This window comes from Salvelinus alpinus, chromosome 7, assembly GCF_045679555.1.
Source record: "Salvelinus alpinus chromosome 7, SLU_Salpinus.1, whole genome shotgun sequence".
In the NCBI taxonomy this organism is placed as follows: Eukaryota; Metazoa; Chordata; class Actinopteri; order Salmoniformes; family Salmonidae; genus Salvelinus; species Salvelinus alpinus.
In genome coordinates this window covers 56669999-56696000 of record NC_092092.1, presented here as the reverse complement: position 1 = coordinate 56696000, position 26002 = coordinate 56669999, and the positions used below count along the sequence as shown (strand labels likewise).

The 26002-nt window shown below is 43.3% G+C and overlaps 1 protein-coding gene across 2 annotated transcripts; it reads right to left on the bottom strand.

Moving 5' to 3' along the window:
- Window positions 1-608: 608 nt before the first annotated feature.
- Window positions 609-25563, bottom strand: LOC139581290 (ligand of Numb protein X 2-like). 2 transcript variants are annotated; one of them, XM_071410882.1, is made up of 10 exons: window positions 25338-25563; window positions 15700-16343; window positions 14557-14753; window positions 11822-12018; window positions 5519-5956; window positions 5187-5330; window positions 4075-4249; window positions 3598-3838; window positions 3204-3362; window positions 609-2015 (listed from the first exon to the last, which is right to left on the bottom strand). In XM_071410882.1, exons 2-10 carry the CDS (start codon window positions 16122-16124, stop codon window positions 1880-1882), a joined length of 2112 nt encoding a protein of 703 aa, XP_071266983.1. In that variant the 5' UTR covers window positions 16125-16343; window positions 25338-25563; the 3' UTR covers window positions 609-1879. The 2 variants fall into 2 exon arrangements, with proteins under 2 accessions (XP_071266983.1, XP_071266984.1); XM_071410883.1 differs by lacking the exon at window positions 25338-25563 and adding an exon at window positions 17287-17449.
- Between the last annotated feature and the right edge of the window lie 439 nt (window positions 25564-26002).

Below are 26002 nucleotides of genomic sequence, written 5' to 3'. Positions count from 1 at the left end.
CCTCTGCAGTAAACACCCATAACCCCTGATGTTTTCATTACCATGTTGCAGTAACGATACAAAACAAGAGGCAACAAGTAGAATCTTTTCATTGATCAATAACGATACTAATATAACCGTTTCTAACCAACCATTTCATCCCTTATAGTTTTCACTGAGCTGAAATTGAGGCCATGATCCTTGCTGGAGAGCCAGGGTTGATTTAAAGCAAATGTCCTCTATCTAGTGCTGCTTGCTCTGCGACTCCATCGTCTTGATTTACATTCTTCCTAAAGTGCTCCTGTGGCATCATGCCACTCCAGATGACTGATATCCCCCCAGCCACAGTACAGCCAGAGCCAGGGTACCAATAGTAAAGCAATTCCCATTGAGAGGATAGCAGGGTACCAATAGTAAAGCAAGCCCCATTGAGGGGATAACACAACACAGGCCTGTGGGGGAACAGCCATGCAGGAATATACTTGTTTTTTTAAGTGCTGGACTTGAAAACATATTCAATCCCATACCTAGGCCTACTGTAAAACCATACTGTTATTGTAAAGCTCTTCTGGGATGCTGTAAGTGCTTTGGAAATATTATGTATAAAATACAAAAAGACACAGTACACATATTATTGAGGTTTTAGAACATTACAAAACAGGGGATGGTCCATTTACACAATATATAATGCCTATATTTCCCTTAACTGAAATATGAAACTATACAGAGGGTTCCCATAACATTCTCAGGATTCAATGAGAGACCTCTAGTGTTTTTATGACACCCTGAAAAGAACAGTTGAAGTGAATCTAATGAATGCTCCAACTAAGGCCAGCAGCTCTGGTCTCCTCCTCTTTTGAACATTACAACTACAATATGGTGGATAATAATGAACAGATCCTCCACGTTCTCATTGGTAAGAAAGTGAGAGGTGGGACCTTAAAGAACAAAGAACATGTTTTTGGTTGTGGCAATTAAGGCAAGTGTTCAAACTTTGATTTGTCCTTTAACATGTACAAGGCACCCACATTAATCAAAGACATTTGGTATGATGCATTGCACATAAATTGAAGAGATGACTACAGTACAGTTAGGAACTAAATCATTATTAAAAACCAGCAGCCACTAGAATGTCCTTATATATGGATAAAACAACACAGTATCTGTTAAAATCTAAATAGTACAAAAACAAAAGGTAAAGGTGTTGGAGAGGATGGGTACATGTGTGACTGGCATCTTTCTACATAGTCAACAGTCTCCCTTTCCTAATAAATTTGGTATATTAAATCAATTTTCTTCATTAACTGTGAAATGATAGGGATACATATTCCCTAGCCTAAATTAGGCCATTTTCACTTGGAATCTGAGATCTACATATATATCCCAGTTTTGGCTAATACAAATAGGCCAGTAGCATTTTTTCAAATCATCATTAACTAATGTGGGAAAACAAACATAAATGTGTATTGAACAAGTAAGTCAAATCTGCTGAAAACAAATGCATAAAGCGTTCAAGACACAGGGTAAAAACAATTCTTCCAAACGATAAAGATCCTTCCAGTTTACCTTGAAATATAGTTCATTGATTGTCAATTCATCTTCCACCCTGATTATCCCGATTTGTTCACAATCACACATCAACTGCCCTTTTGAGTAACAACAATAATCAACGCAGTGAATCAACTCATGTGTAATTCAGTCCCACTAGTCAGCTAGGGCAATGTGCAAATTGACCATTTATATTACAATCCACATCAGAAGAGATTATGTGGTGAAAATAACAATACAACAAACCTTCTAAGAATGTCACCAATGAGATTCCAGGGTGTTGTGTGCAGAGATGACAAGAGACTCAGTGGAGACATGAGCTGAGGAGGGCAGGGTGTTTGTGTGTGTGTGTCTACACCAGGCTCCCCGGCCAGGACACCACAGTCAGTGTAACTTTATTCTTCTGCAGTTTGAGCATGGGGATAAGGGACGAGTTGTTCATGCCCACCGTGGTGGCTCCGTTCACAGCTACAATCTCATCACCACACCTGGAGACAACCCAGAGGGAGGGACAGTCAGTAAACATGGGGCAGGGATGGGTACAATACATGTAACACAATGACCTACCCACCACCCTAATTTTTATATTTTATTTAACTAGGCAAGTCAGTTAACAAATTCTAATCAGTCTCCTAACAGCTGTGCAGTAAGGTCTAAATACAGTACAATGGACTTCTACAGGAGAATCACACATCTAATGTAACCTGGAGACTAGGCTGGCTCCATCTCTACACTCAGTTTAATTTATGTTGAAAGCATGTATTTATTTCTGTTAAATCCTGTCCTTGGAGAGGCAGGCCTGCACAAAAAGAAGAAGGTTTGGGGTCAATTCCATTTAAATTCAGGAAGTATACTGAAATTCCAATTCCAACTCCCTTCAATCATTTAACCTCTAGGCCAAACCGTTCAGACGCTACAGACGTTTTCGTGAGAAGACTGATTTTTGGGATATCTCATGGTCTGACAAACACCGCTGTGGTCTCTGCCACCTTCCACCACGGATGTGCAATGCAGACAGGAGGATACGGTGGATTGAGACGCAGCCCATGCAAAAACATATCTCTAGCTTAAACAGAGGGATTTTGAAGGGGATTTTTTTTATTGTGTTACTTAGATTGATGTGTGCTTTAAAATGTGCAATATGCAGAATTGCTCTGCCATTTATTTCCTGGTTGCAACGATTTTAATAGTTTGCCTAATTACAGTTTATGTGACAAAACAAGCAATGTATAGTGTAGATAATCATTGTACCATCTAAACTGCTGTGCAATATCTTGTCAATAAAAAAATATTGTATTTTCAACTATTTGAAGCTGGTGTACAAAACCGAAAGGAAAACTAGCAAAAATGAAACTTAACATAGAGATAGCGTACATAGAACAGATCTATCGCTTAGACTTACTTTCAATACAAATGAGATCTATAACTACATTTCTATGTGGATTTGGTTGGATCCCCCAAAACATTACATATTGCAGCTTTAAATGAGGAAAATTTGATATTGGAATTTGGTTTACTTTCTGAATTATCAAAGAACTTTGCAGGCTTACCGAAACATAACCCCCTTCTTACAACTCGTCACCTCTCCTCCATTTCACCCGCACAGATAGTAACGACACGTATTTTCTCACTGAGGTTTATTATTAAACTAGCATCGTCCATGTGAAGCAACTCACTTGAGGCGTCCGTCGAAGTGGGCGGGTGTACCAGGCACGATGGTCTTGATGAAGAAGGGCTGCTGTCCGTGGCTCTCCTCATAGCCACCCACAATGCTGAAGCCCCAGCTCTCCTGATTGGTCTTCAGCAACACGATGTTACGGCACCAGTGCATGTGACTGTAAGGAGGAGAGGAAGTGGACCAATTCGAATCTCTAAAGTGTCAGTGTCATTTCATAAGCACAAAATGAAAACCTCCATTGTTTTAAATGGCTACCTGAAACAATTGATAGGTTCATTTCTTTCATTCTGTACAGAACATTATCACTCACTATGACACAGATGAATGTGAACTGAAGGCATGCAAACTTGAGGTGAGTTATTTTCCAAACCAATGATTAGAATGTTGTTTACCTTGGCAGACCCAGCCAGTGGGTCCACAGCGGGGCCCAGTTGACATCATCCTCCCTTAGGTTCTCCACAGACTCCATTTCCTCTTTGCCAGCCTCCCCCTCCCCCTCAGGCTCCTCTGAGATGGTCTGGATGACTCTGAGGACTACCTGGGAGTGGGCCGTCTGGGCCTTCAGCACTGACACCGCCTCATTGTAGGTCAGCTGGGTCAGATCCACACCATTGATGCTCATCAGGACATCCCCTAGGCAACCGAAACCAGAAGCGAGTCAAGAGAACGTAGTCTCTGCATGCAAAGCTGGTTTTACATCAAAAGGTCTTCCGGTTAAATGTGCAAGAGGTATGCATATTGTCTTCCCCATCACTAACATAAATATCCCCGTAGGCATTTAAATCTGAACATTAGCCATACTACATGGGGTCAAGGTATGGAATGAAAACTGTCATGTGGTTGTAGGAAAGAAAAGATCGCAGGAGTACCTGTTTTGATAGTGCCGTCTCGGTGCAGGCAGCCGACAGGCTGGACACTGGTGATGTAGATGGGCAAGCGGCTGCGGCAGTCCCTCCCCCCAGCGATGGTGATGCCTAGGGAGAGCCTCGGTTCCTTCTTCAGACTCACTGTCTTCTCCTGGCTGGAGAAGCCCCCTGGAGGATCCTGGGAAAAACCAGGAAGAACCCTTAATTTGCTTTACAGTCATTAGGTGCATACAGTAGTCCATTCAGATTGACTTCCTGTTCTTAAGATCAAAACTACTTCATAAGAATTCTTTCTGGCCAACAGAGAAGACTGGCGTCAAAGAAGACGGGCACAATTTGCCTGACACTACATCCCTTCTGGGCTGTGCCGCTATTATCTTCCCCTCTATATTACCTAGAAGTGATAAGGATCTTTTGACTTAATTGATTCCTTGTGAAACCGCTTGTCCAAACCTATGTGAGGCAGCATCTCGGATGCAGCTGCGAACTCGAACCCAGAGGTCGACACTTGACTCTCGTAGCGGAGTGCACGTGTCGAAATCCACGGCTCCTGCCGGCTTCCTTGTTTCTCTCTCGCTATCTGGAGACTGTAAATCTTCAGAGGGGATGGGGAGGAGCGCCCTCCCTCTTCCTCCCCCAGCAGGGAACCGCCCCCCCCCCAAGTAACACTCAAAGCCTGGGCTCTGCAGGCGAAAGCTAACTGCCAACAGCTTTGATCCTCTGCCACCCAAAGCAACAAACAAAACGTAGTGGTGGCCCCGCAGCGGCAGAGTGAGGCAGCACCCTGGGCCTTTTGATCTGGAGTGAGCAGGCCCCAGAGAAGGGCTTTCATCTCTAGAACAGGGACACAGGCGTCTGCTCCCAAGGCCCCTTTCACCTCTGTCTGAGTGAGGAGGGCTTCTGTGGAAGTGCTAGGTAGTCTGGACTGGTAACAGAGGGCTGGGGTGTGACTGTGGTGCCATGATTACCTTTACACTATGTAAACATGACAGGCTCTTATAATCATTTGTGTCCACACTAACTTACACTAGCATACACAATACTAACTGAGATATACAGCAGTTTGTGGTACAGTGATTTGTAAGTTCTAAACGTCGGGGGAGGAGATTGTTTACCTTCATGTAGGTGGAGGGCCGTCTGAAGTACTGGGGTTCTGGAGCCCTCCTGGCCACTCGGCCCTGCCCCTCTCCACCGCTGCCCCCCTCCTCCTGGGGCTCCGGCTGCCTCATCACCACAAAGTTCACCCGCACCTCACTGGCCTGCAGACACACACATTATACACACACGTCGTTCAGGCCTCACATTCAATACACATTCAGCAAATCTATCCTGGGAACGTCTGCTAACATAAAAGTCAATGTTTCTTTAAGGGATTATAATGAATCCTATTTCCATTCTTTGGTCTCCGTGAAATAGCCGTGCTGTAACTTGTCTACATAAGACATACCTGTATGATCTGTGCTGCGCTCTCTGGGGTGCCATGTCTCAGATCTTGCCCGTTGATGGCCAGCACCTTGTCATTGTTACATAGTTTCCCGTCCTTGGCTGCCAGCCCCCCCGCCAGCAGGTCCAGAATGAAGATCCCAGTCTCGTCCGACTTGCGGATCAGTTTGATCCCCAGCGGATCCGAGCGGTCCCTCTTTACCAGCGTCACCTGGATCACCGTGCCCTGGCTGTGGGCAGTGCCGTGTGGACTGTGAGAGGAAGGGGAGGCAGTGGCCATGTTGGGGGAGGGGGGCGGGTGGTGCTCGAGGCCAGGACGTTGTGGGTGACGGGGGTTGAAGCCCTTCTCCTGCATGACGATGAGTCTGAGCAAAGGACATGGCCGTCGCAGCACGGAGATGGCCCGGCCGTGTGGGATAGAGGCTAGGCTGACGCCATTCACCTAGAAACACCACATGGTCAGTAACACTGCAGCTGGACTAAATATACACAGAGTATCAACAGCTGTGGGAATTGACTGGTCCCACTTTTTTCCTCTTCAAGATATAATTCAAATCCAATCAAATGTTATTTGTCACATGCTTCGTAAACAACAGGTGTAGACGAGCAGTGAAATGCTTACTTACGGGCCCTTCCCAACAATGCAGAGAGAAAATGTATAATAATAACACAAGGAATAAATACACAATGAGTAACGATAACTTGGCTATATACAGGGAGTACCGAGTCGATGTGCAGGGGTACGAGGTAATTGAGGTGGATATGTACATTTAGGTAGGGATAAAGTGACAAGGCAAAATCAATGGGGGCGCCTTGCCATGACATTTTTATTATTATAAAAAAATAAAATTATTTTAATTATTAATTATTTTTTGCAGTGGCTGCCACGATTTAGCAGTGGCAGTGCGCCGCTGCTAAATGCATATAGGGGAAACATTTATCTTTGACATGTGCTATACAAAAACCGCAGGTACCTCCATTGATTTAAAAAATAAATAATTTAAACCTTTATTGAACTAGGCAAATCAGTTAAGAACAAATTCTTATTTACAATGACGGCATACCAAAAGGAAAAAGGCCTCCTGCGGGGACGGGGGCCTTGGATTAATAATAAAAAATAAATACAATATAAATATAGGACAAAACACACATCATAACAAGAGAGACAACACAACACTACATAAACAGAGACCTAAGACAACAACATAGCAAGGCAGCAACACAACATAACAACAACATGGTAGAGGCACAAAACATGGTACAAACATTATTGGGCACAGACAACAGCACAAAGGGTAAGGAGGTAGAGACAACAATACATCATGCAAATCAGCCACAACTGTTAGTAAGAGTGTCCATGATTGAGTCTTTGAATGAAGAGATTGCGGTAAAACTGTCCAGTTTGAGTGTTTGTTGCAGCTCGTTCCAGTCGCTAGCTACAGCGAACTGAAAAGAGGAGCGACCCAGGGATGTGTGTGCTTTGGGGACCTTTAATAGAATGTGACTGGCAGAACGGGTGTTGTATGTGGGGTATGAGGGCTGCAGTAGATATCTCAGATAGGGGGGAGTGAGGCCTAAGAGTGTTTTATAAATAAGCATCAACCAGTGGGTCTTGCGACGGGTATACAGAGATGACCAGTTTACAACGGAGAATAGAGTGCAGTGATGTGTCCTATAAGGAGCATTGGTGGCAAATCTGATGGCCCCTCGAGAGCACCCTTACCTGCCGATCTATAAATTATGTCTCTGTAATCTAGCATGGGTAGGATGGTCATCTGAATCAGGGTTAGTTTGGCAGCTGGGGTGAAAGAGGAGCGATTACGATAGAGGAAACGAAGTCTAGATTTAACTTTAGCCTGCAGCTTTGATATGTGCTGAGAGAAGGACAGTGCACCGTCTAGCCATACTCCCAAGTACTTGTATGAGGTGACTACCTCAAGCTCTAAACCCTCAGAGGTAGTAATAAAACCTGTGGGAAGAGGGGCATTCTTCTTACCAAACCACATGACCTTTGTTTTGGAGTTGTTCAGAACAAGGTTAAGGATAGAGAAAGCTTGTTGGACACTAAGAAAACTTTGTTGTAGAGCATTTTATACAAAAATCCGGGGAGGGGCCAGCTGAGTATAAGACTGTATCATCTGCATATAAATGGATGAGAGAGCTTCCTACTGCCTGAGCTATGTTGTTGATGTAAATTGAAAAGAACTTGGGGCCTAGGATCGAGCCTTGGGGTACTCCCTTGGTGACAGGCAGTGGCTGAGAGAGCAGATTTTCTGACTTTATACACTGCACTCTTTGAGAGAGGTAGTTAGCTAACCATGCCAAAGACCCCTCAGAGACACCAATACTCCTTCGCCGGCCCACAAGAATGGAATGGTCTACCGTATCAAAAGCTTTGGCCAAGTCAATAAAAATAGCAGCACAATATTGTTTAGAATCAAGGGCAATGGTGACATCATTGACGACCTTTAAGGTTGCAGTGACACATCCATAACCTGAGCGGAAACCAGATTGCATACCAGAGAGAATACTATAGACATCAAGAAAGCCAGTCAGTTGATTATTGACAAGTTTTTCCAACACACTTGATAAACAGGGCAAAATAGAAATAGGCCTATAACAGTTAGGATCAGCTTGATCTCCCCCTTTTAAATAAAGGATGAACCGTGGCTGCCTTCCAAGCAATGGGAACCTCCCCAGAAAGGAGAGACAGGTTAAAAAGGTCGGAGATAGGCTTTGCGATGATGGGGCAGCAACCTTAAAGAAGAAAGGGTCTAAACAATCTGACCCATATGGTTTTATGGGGTGAAGTTTAAGGAGCTCCTTTAGCACCTTGGACTCAGTGACTGCCTGCAGGGAGAAACTTTGTAGCGGGGCAGGGGAAAAAGTGGGAGAAGCATCAGGGATAGTCGCATTAGAAAGGGTGGGAGATGAGGAAATGTTGGACGGTCAAGGAGGCATAGCTGAGTCAAATAGGGATCCTGACTTAATGAAGTTGTGATTAAAGAGCTCCGGTTATGGATGTTATGGTGCTTCTTGTCAATAACAACCACATCATCAACATTAAGGGACATGGGCAGCTGTGAGGAGGAGGGTTTATTCTCCAAGTCTTTAACCATTTTCCAGAACTTCTTGGGGTTAGACCCACAGAGAGAGAACTGCTCCTTAAAGTAACTAACTTTGGCCCTCTGGACAGCCTGAGTGCACTTATTTCTCATTTGCCTGAACGAGAGCCAGTCAGCCTGAGTATGCGTGTGCCGAGCCTTTCTCCAAATGCAATTCTTGAGGTGGAGTAACTCTGCAAGATCACGGTCGAACCAGGGGCTGAACCTGTTTTTAATTGTAATTTTCTTTATGGGGGCGTGTTTGTTAACAATACCACTGAAAATATCAAAAAAGAAGGTCCAAGCGTCTTCGACAGAGGGGATCAAGCTGATTCTATACCATTTTACAGAGGCCAGATCATGATGGAAGGCTTGCTTATTAAAGTTTTTTAGCAAGCGTCTATGACAAATCAGGACAGGTTGTTTCACTGAGCAGCCATTACGAACACAGGCTGTATAATAGTGATCACTAAGGTATCAGTCTGGTGTTTTCTGTAATGACCTATCAGGATTATTTGTGAGGATAACATTGAGGAGAGAAGCCTTTTCTGGGTGTTTGGAGTCGTACCTTGTGGGATTGGTAATAATCTGAGAAAGATTTATGGAGTCCCATTTCTTTAGGACTTGGTCAGGTGGTTTAAGCATGTCCCAGTTTAGGTCACCAAGCAGGACAAATTCAGACTTAGTGTAAGGGGCCAGGAGAGAGCTTAGAGCAGGAAGGGTACAGGCCGGTGCTGATGGAGGACAATAGCACCCAGCAACAGTCAACAAAGAGCTATTTGAAAGTTTAATGCTTAAAACCAGCAAATCAAATTGTTTGGGGACAGACCTGTGGAGACAACCGAGCACTGAAGGTAAAAGGTATCCTTGTATTGTACCGACCTCCTGTAGAATAGGTGTACAAAATAGTTGGTCCCAATTTAGAGCAATTCCAGCTTTACAAACATCATCCAAGAGAAGCCCTTCTTAAAATCAATGGATCGACTCAAGGGGAAGCGAGAGATTCAATTGCAACAAATTAGGAACGCAATCTCCGCTCCTTCACGCATACAGTATCTCTTTATAGCCACTAGCCAGCCGTCCACAAAAGACCCAAAAAGTGGGGGGTTATATTACTGCTCCCAAGGCAGCCAGTGAGGTTAGATGAGAGGTGTTTTCATTCCAAATTCCACCTTTTTGATTGGTCAGCTCAGAGGAAGAGATGGGCTCAGGCATTGTCCTGCACCCCTGCCAGAGTAGAGTGAACTGGTGTCAGCTCAGTTTACAGTAGCACCGCCACATTCCAGGACAGCCGGGGGGAGGAGAAATCCAAGGAGGAGAGAGGGAGCAAGATCGTGGGAAGAAAGGAAGCTGCATCTTTGTGAAACCCCCTTCAAAGACATACAGTACTATCTCTGTACCCTAGTTGTACGCTCTGGATAAAAACCAGGTGAATGCACTGTTTACATCTGTTTTGAAATAGTTCAGGATCTACTCTCCACAATGTATCCATTTGAATAAACCATTAAGATTCTGAAAGGTCACAGAATATACAAATAGCCACATTACTCTACCAACTAGTGTCCACTTTCATTTGTAGGGAACCAAATAAGACCCATCCTATCAAGAAAGTGGGTTTACAGTGCCTTCCAAAAGTATTCACACCCCTTGACTTTTTCCACATTTTGTTGTGTTACAACCTGAACTTAAAATGGATTAAATTGAGATTTTATGTCACTGGCCTATGCCGTAATGTCAAAGAGGAATTACATTTTTTTTTTAGATTTCTACAAGTTAATAAAAAATGAAAATCTGAAATGTCTTGAGTCATTAAGTATTCAACCCCTTTGTTGTGGCAAGCCTAAATAAGTTCAGGAGTAAAAAAATTCTTAACAAGTCACATCGTAGGTTGCATGGACTCTGTGTGCAATAATAGTGTTTAACAGGATTTCTGAATGACTACCTTATCTCTGTACCCCACACATACAATTATCTGTAAGGTCCCACAGTTGAGCAGTGAATTTCAAACACAGATTCAACCACAAAGACCAGGTTTTCAAACACCTCACAAAGAAGGGCAACAATTGGTAGATGGGTATACATTTAAAAAGCAGACAATGAATATCCCTTTGAGAATGGTGATGTTATTAATTACACATCTGATGGTGTATCAATATACCCAGCCACTACAAAGATACAGGCATCCTTTCACCAACAGACCAATGGTGACTTTTTAAACAGTTACAGAGTTTAATGGAAAACTGAGGATGGATCAACAGCATTTTATGTAGTTACTCCACAGTACTAACCTAATTGACAGTGAAAAGAAGGAAGCCTGTACAGAATAAATATATTCCAAAACATCCATCCTGTTTGCAACAAGGCACTAAAGTAACTTTTTGTCCTGAATACAAAGTGTTATGATGGGGGCAAAACCAATACAACACATTACTGAGTACAACACTCCATATTTTCAAGTGGTGGCTGCATCATGTTATGGGTATGCTTGTAATCGTTAAGGACTGGGAAGTTTTTCAGGATAAAAAAAAAATGGAATGTTGCTGAGCACAGGTAAAATCCTAGAGGAAAACCTGGTTCAGTCTGCTTTCCACTAGACACTGGGTGATGAATTCACCTATCAGCTGGACAATAACCTAAAACACAAGCCCAAATCTACATTGGAGTTGCTTACCAAGAAGACAGTGAATGTTCCTGAGTGGCTGAGTTACAGTTTGGACTTAAATCTACGGCAAGACCTTAAAATAGTTTTCTTGCGACAGAGCTTGAAGAATTTTTAAAAGAATAATGGGCAAATTTTGCTCAATCCAGGTGTGTACCCAGAAAGACTCACAGCTGTAATTGCTGCCAAAGGTGCTTCTACAAAGTATTGACCCAGCGGTGTGAATACTTATGTAAATTAGATATTTATGTATTTTATTTTCAATAGATTTGCTCAAATTAATAATAATTTAAGGGGTATGAATACTTTCTGAAGGCACTGTATGTTTTGGGGGGGGGGGGGGGCATCCTGACTGGATAGGTCAAAGCTTCCTAACAAGCACTATCTACACAAAGTGCAGCCATTACCATCGTCAAGGCGTTCATTTCAAAGTATACAGCTACAGCACTAAAGCTACACGAGGATGGGAAGGAGGGGAAAGGACTGAACATATCTTCCAGGTGACCTATTATCCCTCTTATTTACAGTGAAGAAACTGTCTCACCTCCAGAATGTGGTCCCCTGGGGCCAGCCTGCCGTCATGGCCTGCCAATGAGTCACGGATGATCTCCTGGATTACTATGTTCCCCAGGGGCGTGTCCTTTCCTCCCACGATACGCAGACCCAACTCCTCTTCCTGCTGCTCCCGAAACATCTCCACCACGTTGGTCTCGGCCACCAGGCTGGACCGCAGGGGGGTCTCTGTGGAGAGACGAGGGGACGGACATGGGCAATGGAGGTACACATGTTTACATATATAGAGACAAACAACCTGAGACATACAACCTGACACACACACACAGATTCATATATGCTCAAACACATTTCATCAATGGTCCATGGTTTTATTGTGTGTCCGATTCCAACACACAGCCCTGGTTTTGAATCAAGTAGGGCGGGTAGCAACCTATTCCCCAAGAAACACTCACGATGAGGTAATCATTTCTGTGATATCAATCGCCAGTTGCCAGGTAACTTTGTTTTGATGAACTTCGTTCCACGGTACTGGATTACAAAATGCCTCAAGGGGTTCTAAGGCTAGACCAGACAGAGTTTAGATTTGATACCAGGGGAGGCTGGTGGGAGGAGCTGTAGGAGGACTGGTTGATACACGTTCTGAATGTTCAGACGATGATTTGGCCCGAGTGTCTGAAATCCAAAGCCCCCAGCTAAATTAACGATGTCAGGAATACTCCTCTTCTCCAGCTTAGACAGCTCTCTTGCCAGGGATGGCCACATTAAAAGGGTTTGGGGTTTTCCCTAAAGTCAACACAGCTGACAGACTGTTTCCGCTCATTTCCGTTCCCTTGGGTCGTTCATAAACTCCTTACATCTTCGTTGACCCAATTAACACTGTTAGGGCTGGTACGATGACTGTATTACCGCCACACCGGCGGTCACGAGTCACAAAGGCATTCAAATTCCAAGTGACCGTTTAGTCACTGTAATTAGGCTTCTCCAAGCTCTGATGCTGTTGATGGTCATTAGTAGCCTCCCAAACTTGCTAACTGCCTGGTACTCAGCATTCTATTTTCCCTCTAATCACTTTGACATCAACGCAAATGTAATCGAAAATCAAATCAAACACTTCATGAGAGCCCATGAGCTCATGTTGCGCTACATTTCTATAGGCTATGCAATTGCGCGAAAAAAAACTGAGTGATGGCCTCTATTACAAAGAGGAGGATCCCATCAGCTTTCTATTGGCTAGGACTACTATATTTATTTCTCAACTTTACTAATATGAAGCAAATCGCTTTTCTTTACAACAGGAGTATAGCCTACCTGGCTGGTATGAAAATGACCCACGGGAAAAGTGTCCTCCATTCGCTATTCAAGTGCATAGATGACATGTATTTTTACCCTGCCCCTGTTCTGAGACAGGTGCATGATAATGGTCCATTCTAAATCAAAACAAATTTCACACATATACTAAATAATATACTGTATGTAAAGACGAGATTAAATCAATAATAGTCTGATGGGTGACAATATTAGCCTATCACTTGTGAATGATGCCCAGCGTAAGGCAAGAAACAATACCTTTTTTTTGCAACTGTTTTGAATCATAGTCGTGTGCGCATTGCTACGCTCATAATGTGAGGAAATAGCTTAATAGTTTATCAACGTTGTGTAAAAAAGTTGTGTTTTTATGCTAGTGGTTGTATTAATTTGGGATCTAGCGCATTCCACAACTGTCCCAGACTATGTTTGGAATATTTATTTCTCGCACAGAATTGGTCAACTTTTGTACTATGGAGGATAGTAGATTGACATAGGCTAGTGCTTTTGATGTTCGTTAGGTCTACTCATCTTCTTGGCTGACGAAAAGTAAATGTGGACAGTTCTTCGAATATCTTCAATATGCACCTCGGAATTGGATAAGGACGCACACAGTTGCGTCCCCGATGTGTCTGTCTTCACTTGTAGCCTGTGAGAAATACCCGATCAGTTGATGGAGAGCCATGTGAGTGAGAGGTGCTTCGGAGCATGCAGCACTCAGGGATAAGGGAATTATAATTATTATATTTAGCCCAAGGGCACAACGGCCACTGGCCGCAAAAGGAATGGATTTTTTTAGGGGGCATATCCTTTCTATTTTATTCAGCTTTGTTCAATTCTATTCTTCATACTATAAAATTATATAAAATAATGCCATGGAATTCTAAGCAAATCTTGTCTGCTAAATGAACTAGTGTAGCCTACAGCCATATGGCATAGCCATATCAGGACCTAACATAACGACAACTCAGAGTATGCTATTCTGTTCGTCTGAAATAGACTACATTTTCTTCATATCATGATTCTTTAGACCTGTCTAAAATAAATAATGGATTTATTGTGAAGGTGTAGGCTATATTACATAGGAACATCTACATTTTAAAAAGTCTAATAAATCTAAGGTCTGTATCAGTGGCTTGTAGGCTGTGTGTGGAAGCCAGGAAATGCTAAATGTGTTTATGTTAATTAACGGTCAATTACCGTGAGACCGGCAGTTATTTGCTTAACAATCACCGGCTGACAACATTTCGTGACCGCCACAGCCCTAAACTGATATAGATTTTTCCATTCTTAAGAAGTTAAAATGTTTTCAATGGGAGCTCACTGCTATTTACTTAGACTGACAGACTATCATTATCATACACATAAAATCAGACTTCAGACATAGTGACGTCAGTGTGACGTCTAACTGTTTGCGGTGTGGGCAGAGTAGGGAGTGAGTGACGTGTGACATCTTACCCTCCTCGCTCTCTTCGAAGGCGGGGTTGATGAGGCCAGGCTCTGGCAGGACACCCCGGGTGGGGGTGCGGGTCATCGTAGGGGTGTGTATGGCATCAGCATCCAACTCCCCCTCGCCCCTGTTCCCCTTAAGAGCTTTCCGGTGGGGTCTCTTCCTCCTCTCCGCCTCCTCCTTCAGCCTTCTGAAAACAGGACATCTGAGAGAGGGAGGAGTGGGAGAAAGGGAAAGAAGACGAGGTAGAGAAAAAGAGAGGTCAACCTTCAATAGTCCTTTTATTTAACCCTCATGACATTTGTCCAAAACAGTCAGTGAAGGTAACCTAAAGTATTCACCAGAAAAAAAGAGAGTACGATTTGATGTTTATTCATTTGTTTCAGTGAGGAGGATCATTCTAAAATGCCAAATGGGGCTCAAGCTAGAGGTGTGGAAATAAATAGATTTAGTGACTGGTGAGGGAGTTAAAGAGAGAGAGACTATGGGAAGAGGAGAGGAGCTATGCAGATGAGGAGGCTATTTTACTGCATTGCAGGGAGTCTGAGGGAGGGACAGGTCGAGTGTGATTAAGTCAGAGAGAGAGCTACTGCTGCTGGTCCTGCTGTCTGAACTTTGCCTCCTCTCTGTTTGCACTGGGCGGATGGCTGCAGCATGACCAGCTATCACAAAACAACCTTTACCCACTACTGACTGCGTCATTGTTGCTCGCTAACCACTAAGATGATAAGCACCACACTGGCCACGTGATGAAAGGGAAGACTAATCCATAAATTACACTCCTCCCGGAGGGTATGATATTTGAGACTGAACCTCTCCTTCAAGTCCAGGTACTATGTAATTAAAGCTATTTCATTGAAGTCTAAACGTGACTGACTTATGGTCAGTGTATCCATGTTAGGTTAACATTTGACAGGCCTGTGTACCCATTAACTCTAAATTAATTGCGTAGGAAAATACATGTCAGGTATAGGCATAAAAAAATTCAGGCAGAGGGAAATAGACACATTTAAACCAGTGTAAAAAGACAGTTCCTATTTTGGCTTTTTTACTGTTGCTGCAAAGCAGACATTTTAAGCTTAACTCTAAACAAAATATCTTTCCCATCTCCAACTCCCGCTTACTTGTGCCCCGGCCATAACCCTCTTTACCTGTTGTGCAGATGGGGCTGCAGCTCGCACCGCTGCATCTGCTGCTGGCACTCAGCGTGGTGTGGGCAGAGCACGGTCAGCTTGTCCAGCAGGTTCCTGACCAGCAGGCTGGAAGGCCGGCACTGGTGCAGCTGCAGCCGCTGGCGGTCCACGGGACAGAAGTCCTGCTCCTTCAGGAAGCTGCTGAGGCACTGGAAGCAGTAAGTGTGTCCGCATGGCGTGTCCATGGGCCGCAGCAGGGGCTGCAGACAGATGTGGCACACCAGCTCATCATCTACCTCATCCTGGTACTCATACAGGTGGTTCTCCTGGCCCCCTTCATGCTGCTGGCCACAGTCCTTACACATCTTTGCCCATGCCAGGCCAGCACTGCTGATGCTGCTGCTGATGCTGCTGCTACTGTTGGGGACATTGGGCTCCGTCATGGCCACTGGCTGGAATAGCTATCTAGCAAGTTCAACTTCTTTTGTTCCACTGTCCAACTTTCTCTGTTCCTGCACTCACTCTTGATCCCAGAAAGGAAATGCCTGCTTAGATGATTTCATAAGGGGGCAAACATCCCAGACTGAATCCATTGAAAGGGTTGAGGTTGAAACCCTGATCCACTGTTCGTCCTCTCCTCCTCATGTCTTCATCCTGGATTTCTGTTGAGGGGAGCACAAAGAGGTCTGCTGTTAGAGTTGGTACTTTTCCTACTCATACCGACCGGCACAACAGGAAATTACAAATCCACAGAGCGGCAACAATATGGTGGCCAGCCGCAGCTGTTTCCTCTCAGCCGGTTTCCTGAGGAACTAAAGGAAATGAAATGAGGCGAGAAAAGGAGAAAAAAATGACTAAAAGTGAAAACTGTGCTAATGGTAGGAACAAAGGCATGGCACTGGGAGAGAATGAGAACTCTGAATGAACTGGGCAGAAATGCAATCCCCATCACTAATGACCCCCTCATGCCCAATCAGCAGAGGTCTCCATCCCTCTGTGAGGCTTCTAATCTCTCCACTAATTCCCTCTCTTTAGGAGAGGCTGATTATAAATGCATTCTTCGGCAACAGGTTTTTTGGCAACAAACTCTACACATGTGCAAAGAAAAGGAGACGATTTGTACGTTTCAATCAACACTCTCGTCAAATGAATCGTAAAACCCACAAACTGCAAAACAAACTAACAAGCATATATCAACATCTTAGAAACACAGGAGGTTGGTGGCACTTTAATTGGGGAGGACGGGCTCGTGGTAATGTCTGGAGTGGAATCGGTGGAATGGTACCTAATACATCAAACACATGGTTTCACGTTTACGCCATTCCATTTGCTCCGTTCCGGACGTTTTTATGAGCCGTCCTCCCCTCATCAGCCTCCTGTGTTTACAAAGTACACTGTGTAGGATTGCCTCTCCAACATTACTGATGCAAATACTGAGATGTGTTTACATGCCAACATTTCTTGTTCCACTTTGTCACATGGTTAAGATCAGATTCCCTGCGTTCACCGGTCCCAGCACTCCTCTCTGACCCCGTTGAGAGGTCAGCAAGGTGAAAGAGCAGACGGATTCTTTATCTTGTTCGTCATTAGCTTTGTTCCACCTACCTGAGAAGCTGATATGAGCGTTGTCAAGAACCCCGGCCGGTCGGCAGCCACCGCATGCAAACAAGAACCTCAAACCCAACAGCTGTACTGGCTGCCTGCAGCCTGACTGAAACCTGAGCTCCACATCCCGGCACACAGTCAGTGGATCTGTGTGTGTGTGTGTGTTTGCGTGTGTGGCAAACTGAGGGGGAGTGGTGTGACTAGGCACAGGGGAGCTCGGCAGAGAGGCGTTCAGCCTGCCTCCGTCGATTCCTGAAGAGGGGGGAGAGGAGGAGTGGAGGGGGACTAAGACTGCTGATGTCGCACTAGCTCAGGCAAAACACTCGGAGACCAAACCGAGGGCTGACCAATTACACTGAGGCTGGTGTACAAACACACACACACACACACACACACACACACACACACACACACACACACACACACACACACACACACACACACACACACACACACACACACACACACACACACACACACACACACACACACACACACACACACACTGAGGTCAAACAGGACGGCCCACTCTCTCGCCTTTCTTTCTTGTTACTCAAGTGATCCCTCATCTTGTAATGGATAAGGATCATGGATCCTATGGCTGGGCGGAGGAAGCATAACCAAGGTTCTGCCCCACTTACAGTATTTGGGAATTCACATGACCAGGCCCCATGGCTCTACAAATAATCAATCTGACCTGAGACTACTTCAGATGAAGGTCAAGGGTGTCCTATATTGGAATTCTGTACATAACAAAACAAACACTACCCACTTGAGTGGAATGCCTCCTTTTCAGCACATGCATGTTTAGACTTGCCTGACCAAGACAGAGATTAGCCTAAATAAAATTCCTCATAATCTTTGATATGCATATTTGCCATAGCATAAAAGCACATTGTCTATAAATGTTTAATAGGAGAAAGCTGGACAGAGAATGTGTCTTAAGGAATGTAAGGATCCATTGAGTGTCATTGAGGAGGCAGCACTTGCTGTTATTAAAGGCAGTGGGCCACTGAGGAGCCAGGCAGGCAGGATGTGATGGATGGCCTGCTCAGCCCCTTAGCCCCTCCACTCCAGCTCTTTCTGGATGGTGCAGGCCCTCTCATATACCAAGTAGGGACAGCTGGGAAGCCATGTGTCAACGTCCACTCCCCCCTAGACACACACTACTGCAGTGGTTTACGATGTTGTGGCTGTTCCTCAAGGATGCACACTGCTCATGGCAAGGGTGAGACTAGCTACCATTAGGGTTGGGGCGGTATACAGATTTTCATACCGTCATACAGTTTTTGTACCATACCAGGGTATACGGTATTACCGGATGTGCACACAAGAAACGCCATTATTACTTGTATTTTTTGACGCACAAAATAATTTAAGCAACATGGATCTTGATCCAGGAAGGGATTGAATGTCTCTGCTGTAACCAAGAAGCTTGATCTTGCCACCTAGCAAGCAAATAGCAAACCAAATGCATAGCTGGAGCCCTGAGCTGGATATAATTTATTTGACACATCTTAGATAATTTACTTGTATTTATAAGCAGTGGCGTGGCACCCATTTTGTTTTTACGGTATTGAAAATCATACCGCCGGTATGTCTATATACCCCGGTATATACGGTATATCGCCACAAGCCTAGCTACCATACAGAATCCCCTGGTTATAACTACTGCCACTACACATCCCCTGGTTATTACCACTGCCTTTAAAAGTCCCTTGGTTATTACTACTGCCTTTACACATCACCTGGTTAATACTACTGTCTTTACACATCCCCCAGTTATTACTACTACCTGTACACATTCCCGGGTTATTACTACTGCTTTTACACGTCTCCTGGTTATTACTACTGCCTTTACACATTCCCGGGTTATTACTACTGCTTTTACACATCTCCTGGTTATTACTACTGCCTTTACACATCCCCCGGTTATTACTACTGCTTTTACACGTCTCCTGGTTATTACTACTGCCTTTACACATCCCCCGGTTATTACTACTGCTTTTACACGTCTCCTGGTTATTACTACTGCATTTACACATCCCCTGGGTAATAGTGCTGCCTTTACACATCCCCTGGTTATTAGTGCTGCCTTTACACCTCCCCTGGTTATTACTACTGCCTTTACACATCCCCTGGTTATTACTACTGCATTTACACATCCCCTGGTTATTACTACCGTCTTTACACATCCCCTGGTTATTACTACTGCCTTTACACATCCCCTGGTTATTACTACTGCCTTTACACATCCCCTGGTTATTACTACTGCATTTACACATCCCCTGGTTATTACTACTGCCTTTACACATCCCCTGGTTATTACTACTGCCTTTACACATCCCCTGGGTAATAGTGCTGCCTTTACACGTCTCCTGGTTATTACTACTGCCTTTACACATTCCCGGGTTATTACTACTGCTTTTACACGTCTCCTGGTTATTAATACTGCCTTTACACATCCCCCGGTTATTACTACTGCTTTTACACATCTCCTGGTTATTACTACTGCCTTTACACATCCCCCGGTTATTACTACTGCCTTTACACATCCCCTGGTTATTACTACTGCCTTTACACATCCCCTGGTTATTACTACTGCCTTTACACATCCCCTGGTTATTACTACTGCATTTACACATCCCCTGGTTATTACTACTGCATTTACACATCCCCTGGGTAATAGTGCTGCCTTTACACGTCTCCTGGTTATTACTACTGCCTTTACACATTCCCGGGTTATTACTACTGCTTTTACACGTCTCCTGGTTATTACTACTGCCTTTACACATCCCCTGGGTAATAGTGCTGCCTTTACACATTCCCTGGTTATTACTACTGCCTTTACACATCACTATGTTAATACTACTGTCTTTACACATCCCCTGGTTATTACTACTACCTGTACACATTCCCTGGTTATTTCTACTGCCTTTACACATTCCCGGGTTATTACTACTGCTTTTACACGTCTCCTGGTTATTACTACTGCCTTTACACATCCCCTGGTTATTACTACTGCATTTACACGTCCCCTGGTTATTACTACTGCCTTTACACATTCCCGGGTTATTACTACTGCTTTTACACGTCTCCTGGTTATTACTACTGCCTTTACACATCCTCCGGTTATTACTACTGCTTTTACACGTCTCCTGGTTATTACTACTGCCTTTACACATCCCCCGGTTATTACTACTGCTTTTACACGTCTCCTGGTTATTAATACTGCATTTACACATCCCCTGGGTAATAGTGCTGCCTTTACACATCCCCTGGTTATTACTACTGCCTTTACACCTCCCCTGGTTATTACTACTGCCTTTACACATCCCCTGGTTATTACTACTGCATTTACACATCCCCTGGGTAATAGTGCTGCCTTTACACATCCCCTGGTTATTACTACTGCCTTTACACATCCCTGGTTATTACTACTGCCTTTACACATCCCCTGGTTATTACTACTGCATTTACACATCCCCTGGTTATTACTACTGTCTTTACACATCCCCTGGTTATTACTACTGCCTTTACACATCCCCTGAGTAATAGTGCTGCCTTTACACGGCTCCTGGTTATTACTACTGCCTTTACACATTCCCGGGTTATTACTACTGCTTTTACACGTCTCCTGGTTATTAATACTGCCTTTACACATCCCCCGGTTATTACTACTGCTTTTACACGTCTCCTGGTTATTACTACTGCCTTTACACATCCCCCGGTTATTACTACTGCCTTTACACATCCCCTGGTTATTACTGCTGCCTTTACACATCCCCTGGTTATTACTACTGCCTTTACACATCCCCTGGTTATTACTACTGCCTTTACACATCCCCTGGTTATTACTACTGCATTTACACATCCCCTGGTTATTACTACTGCATTTACACATCCCCTGGTTATTACTACTGCCTTTACACATCCCCTGGGTAATAGTGCTGCCTTTACACGTCTCCTGGTTATTACTACTGCCTTTACACATTCCCGGGTTATTACTACTGCTTTTACACGTCTCCTGGTTATTACTACTGCCTTTACACATCACCCGGGTAATAGTGCTGCCTTTACACATTCCCTGGTTATTACTACTGCCTTTACACATCACTATGTTAATACTACTGTCTTTACACATCCCCCGGTTATTACTACTACCTGTACACATTCCCTGGTTATTTCTACTGCCTTTACACATTCCCGGGTTATTACTACTGCTTTTACACGTCTCCTGGTTATTACTACTGCCTTTACACATCCCCTGGTTATTACTACTGCATTTACACGTCCCCTGGTTATTACTACTGCCTTTACACATCCCCTGGGTAATAGTGCTGCCTTTACACATCCCCTGGTTATTACTACTGCCTTTACACATCCCCTGGTTATTACTACTGCCTTTCCACGTCCCCTGGTTATTACTACTGCCTTTACACGTCCCCTGGTTATTACTACTGCCTTTACACATCCCCTGGTTATTACTACTGCCTTTACACATCCCCTGGGTAATAGTGCTGCCTTTACACGTCCCCTGGTTATTACTACTGCCTTTACACGTCCCCTGGTTATTACTACTGCCCTGTACACATCCCCTGGTTATTACTACTGCCTTTACACATCCCCTGGTTGTACATAAACCTTTCTTTGATTCTTTTTTCATATTATACCTTTATTAAGTCTGTTCAACTACTCATCTCCTAAAAGCGCATGTTGTCGTGTATAACCGATCTGAAGTCCCATGGAGCTTCAATGTTCAATATCATATATTTTAATCAATGGTTTCTAATGCTAGGAGGCAATTGCTAGGAGGAAAATCATCAGTGGTATTGATGTTTTCATAATTCTTAGTCAATCGTTATCTCAGGCTAAACATGCTTTGACAGCAGTGGTATACATTCTCACATTGGCAACGTGATGTTGCATTGTTAAGTACTGAACTTTTCACGTGAAGTTGAATCCTGTTGAAAGGTATGTTCTGAAGCTGACAAAGTCACCTTGATGGGGGAAAATGCCAAAAACAACAATGAATAATCATGTGACATTCAAAGCTTTCTAGGAAAAATGTCTTGGCTCACCATTAAAGTGTCCTTTTTCCAATGCAACTTGCGGTTGTCACATGTGCTCCCTCTCCGGCCTCTAGGTCACCAGGCTGCTCGTTATGGCGCATACCTGTCACCATCATTACACGCACCTGCGCGTCAGACTCATCTGGTCTCCATCACTTCCCTGATTACCTTCCCTATACTGTACATGTCACTCCCTTTGGTTCCTTCCCCAGGCGTCATTGTTTCTGTTTCATGTCTGTGTGCTGTTAGTGTTTCTTGTTTTGTATTATTTTCCATTTATTTTATTAAAACACTCAATCCCTGAACTTGCTTCCCGACTCTCAGCGCACATCGTTACAGTCATTCATAGCCAGGTGAACTTTTAAGTCAGACAGGACTGTCAGCTGTTCAGTTACTGTGGTTATAACTGCTATTTGACTGACAATAAAACTCACCTCACAAATGTTTCCATTGTGTCTCCATGTCACATGTTCCGCCACACCCTCGTGAAGTGAATGCAGGGGTAAAGCCATGAGGCAGACAGAACAACTCCCTTGGCTGAGACAGTATTTAATAATATAAAAGGGGTGTGTCATGAAGGATTTGACTCTGATTGACTGAAAGTGAAAATACAAGCAATGCCAAAACAGAAAACCTCCCCCCTAAAATTCACATTGCTTCATAATCTACCCACTCCCTTTCTACCAGACAGTTGCATGATTGCTACCCACCCTGGAGCCTTGAGCATGGTACCCATTGGTACCACAGTCTCTGCTACAGAGACCCATCCAGGTTAAAGCGCACAGTCATAGGCTCTAATCCTCCCACTGTTCCGTAGCAGACCACTGTCTGAAGAGCACACTTCACACTAGGCTCCAGAAACAAGACATCAACTTCTGATCATGAATATCTATGAATATCCATCCATAACTAGAGAATAGCTGGCCTCCTAGGTCATAGGTCACATAAATATACTTAGGTCTGCTATTCAATACAGAGAGAATTAAAAATAAAAACATTAATTAATCAATGTGGTTCTATCCGAGGTTCAAAGGAAAGTACCTCTCCCAAGTGAAAGCTATATTATGGGGAAATGAAGGCATACATACATTTTTCAAAAATGTCCATCTTAAAAACTAGGCATAAGTAAAGGCTTTGATTTTTGGATGGAAAGGAGATGGAAAGGAGGTTTTAGAAAACATCTACCAGAAAAAGTCTTAAACGGTATCAGAAATACATGAAAACACAATAATGTAGACATAAAGACCCCTGCCAACTAATATCAACACTTAGATTTCGTTTTGGAGAAATTGTTAGCCTTCTGTAAGTTTAAGCAATATTGCCTTGTGCCTTGTAATTCCATTACCAAAAACACACACATCTTGAAGATATTTTATAATTTCTCTCCCTCATGAGGAGGGAGGATAATGAAAGTTCACAGAAGTAACAAGTAATGGTAGACCTACCAATTAGTTATAGTGATTTATTTTTATGATATCAATTTTGTTTATGAAATATGACGTGATTAAAAGTCGTAATTCCATTACCAAATTGTTAACGGAATTATCAAAACATTTGTAACACAATTACTGCAACTGAATTAGCTACAATAGGAAATCATAGTAGTCACAAACTACAGATATTTAACAAGAGTTTTTGAAAAACGAGTTCGCATAAAAACAAAGTTTACATATGCACAGTTCTTCCACTAAATTAGCTTTTGTAAAAAAAAATCTGGCGAAATTGTTAAATGTAGTCCTTGTGCACAGTTATGTGGTTTGTTAAACTTGGTTTTTGCTTGGCATACATTTTAAACAGTCATTACTGTGGAATCGCCTATCTTCTTTTTTTTTCTAGGGAAGCCAGTTAAGAACAAATTCGTATTTACAATGATGGCCTACCCCGGCCAAACCCTAACCCGGATGACGCTGGGCCAAATGTGCACCACCCTGACGGGACTCCCAATCATGACCGGTTGTGATACAGCCTGGATTCGAACCAGGGTGTCTGTAGTGAAGTCTCTAGCACTGAGATGCAGTGCCTTAGACCGCTGCACCACTTGTGAGCCCTAATAATCATGTGAAGTTGATGGTTCAATCGATACAAACAACCTCTTGATTTAGGCTCTTGGAAAAATTACACCAGTTTCCCATGGAGAGGAGCTCAGCATTAACGAAAATAACGTCATTAACCAGTAGCCCCTACCACCTCAAAATCAAATAGGACTGTCTGAAATTGCCATGCACATCCTGGTTGTATGAGCAAATCTTCTTTTACCTCTATTTAAATGCTTCAAGTCAAATTATGTACCATTTCAATATTCTGTATTATTTCAATATTCACTGTAAATAACACGGCCTTGGTACTATAGAATAAAACCTTTTTTTGTTTCTTTTTATTTAACATTTATTTAACTAGTTATATTCTATAATGTTACATCATTCACCAGATAGTGCCCACTTTTAATGCTGACACACAGGCTTTAGTACCATGGTGTTAATGTAGAAAAGAGGCCATCATTGGGGCTGGTCAATTCCTTGGTCAGAAACCATAAATAATTCACTGTCCCCACTGACACCAACAGCTGATGACGAGGTTAACAACCGAGCGAACATTCCCCTTCCTTCATTTATACATTGCACACGTATGGCAAATCTATTACGTGTTAACCCTCCTATACATTTTATGGCATAGGCTATTATTTTGTCTACTCAAGTCACTGGAAAATAATGCGAAACATTACGCACTCTAAAAACAGAAACTTACTGGCCACATTACGTTCTCTCACCTCCAACAACACAACCGGTGATATGTGCTACCTTTAATTAGTTGGAATGTGTTAGGCTAGGCTATATTTTTATACAATTATGCTATAGGTGGACTGTATGAAATGTGTGAGAATACATTTGAAAAATGTAAAACAAGCATGTTTGATGAGAGAATAGAATTTGCGGGAGCCGAGACCATAGAGATGGCCGAGACCGAAACTCCTCGTCTTACCTGTGTGAAGGGCTTTTTCCCGGAAGTAATAAAACAAAGACAGTCGTGAAATCGTGCTATGAATAAAGTAGCCTATAGCCTCGAGAAGCTCCGATAATAAAGCTAGAAACGATTAATATAATCCTACACGTTATATTTCTGAGTGAATAGTACAGCTCATTCTTCACAGTGCGCCGCCTCAGGTGTTGTTGGTTGTACAGGCCAGAGATGGAAAAGTCAGCGAGACATCCCACTCCCTCATGTTTTATGTTTCAATGGAAGTCAATGAACCAAGTAGGCCAGACCCAGCTGCTATCGCATTGGTGTCTATGGGAGAACCACCCCCTTAAGTAGACAGGAACTGACATTCTTTTTCAATGGTAAATGGCCAGAGTGAACTACCTTTATTTATCTTCCATCTTTGCTCCAGGCAATATTCCCAGTTTCGAACAACAAACAAGTAGGATCTGACGTAAAAGTGAGATTCAAATTAGCCAGGTTACTTTTAAATGTTTTGTTTACTTTCCAATTAATCTTTCTCGGTATCACGTGGATTGCGTGATAAACCATTGCCATAAACCACTCACTGCAAAGGTATCATTTTATCTTTAATTATTGAACACCAAATAAAATTGTATTTGTCACATGCGCCGAATACAACTGTTGTAGACTTTACGGCGACATGC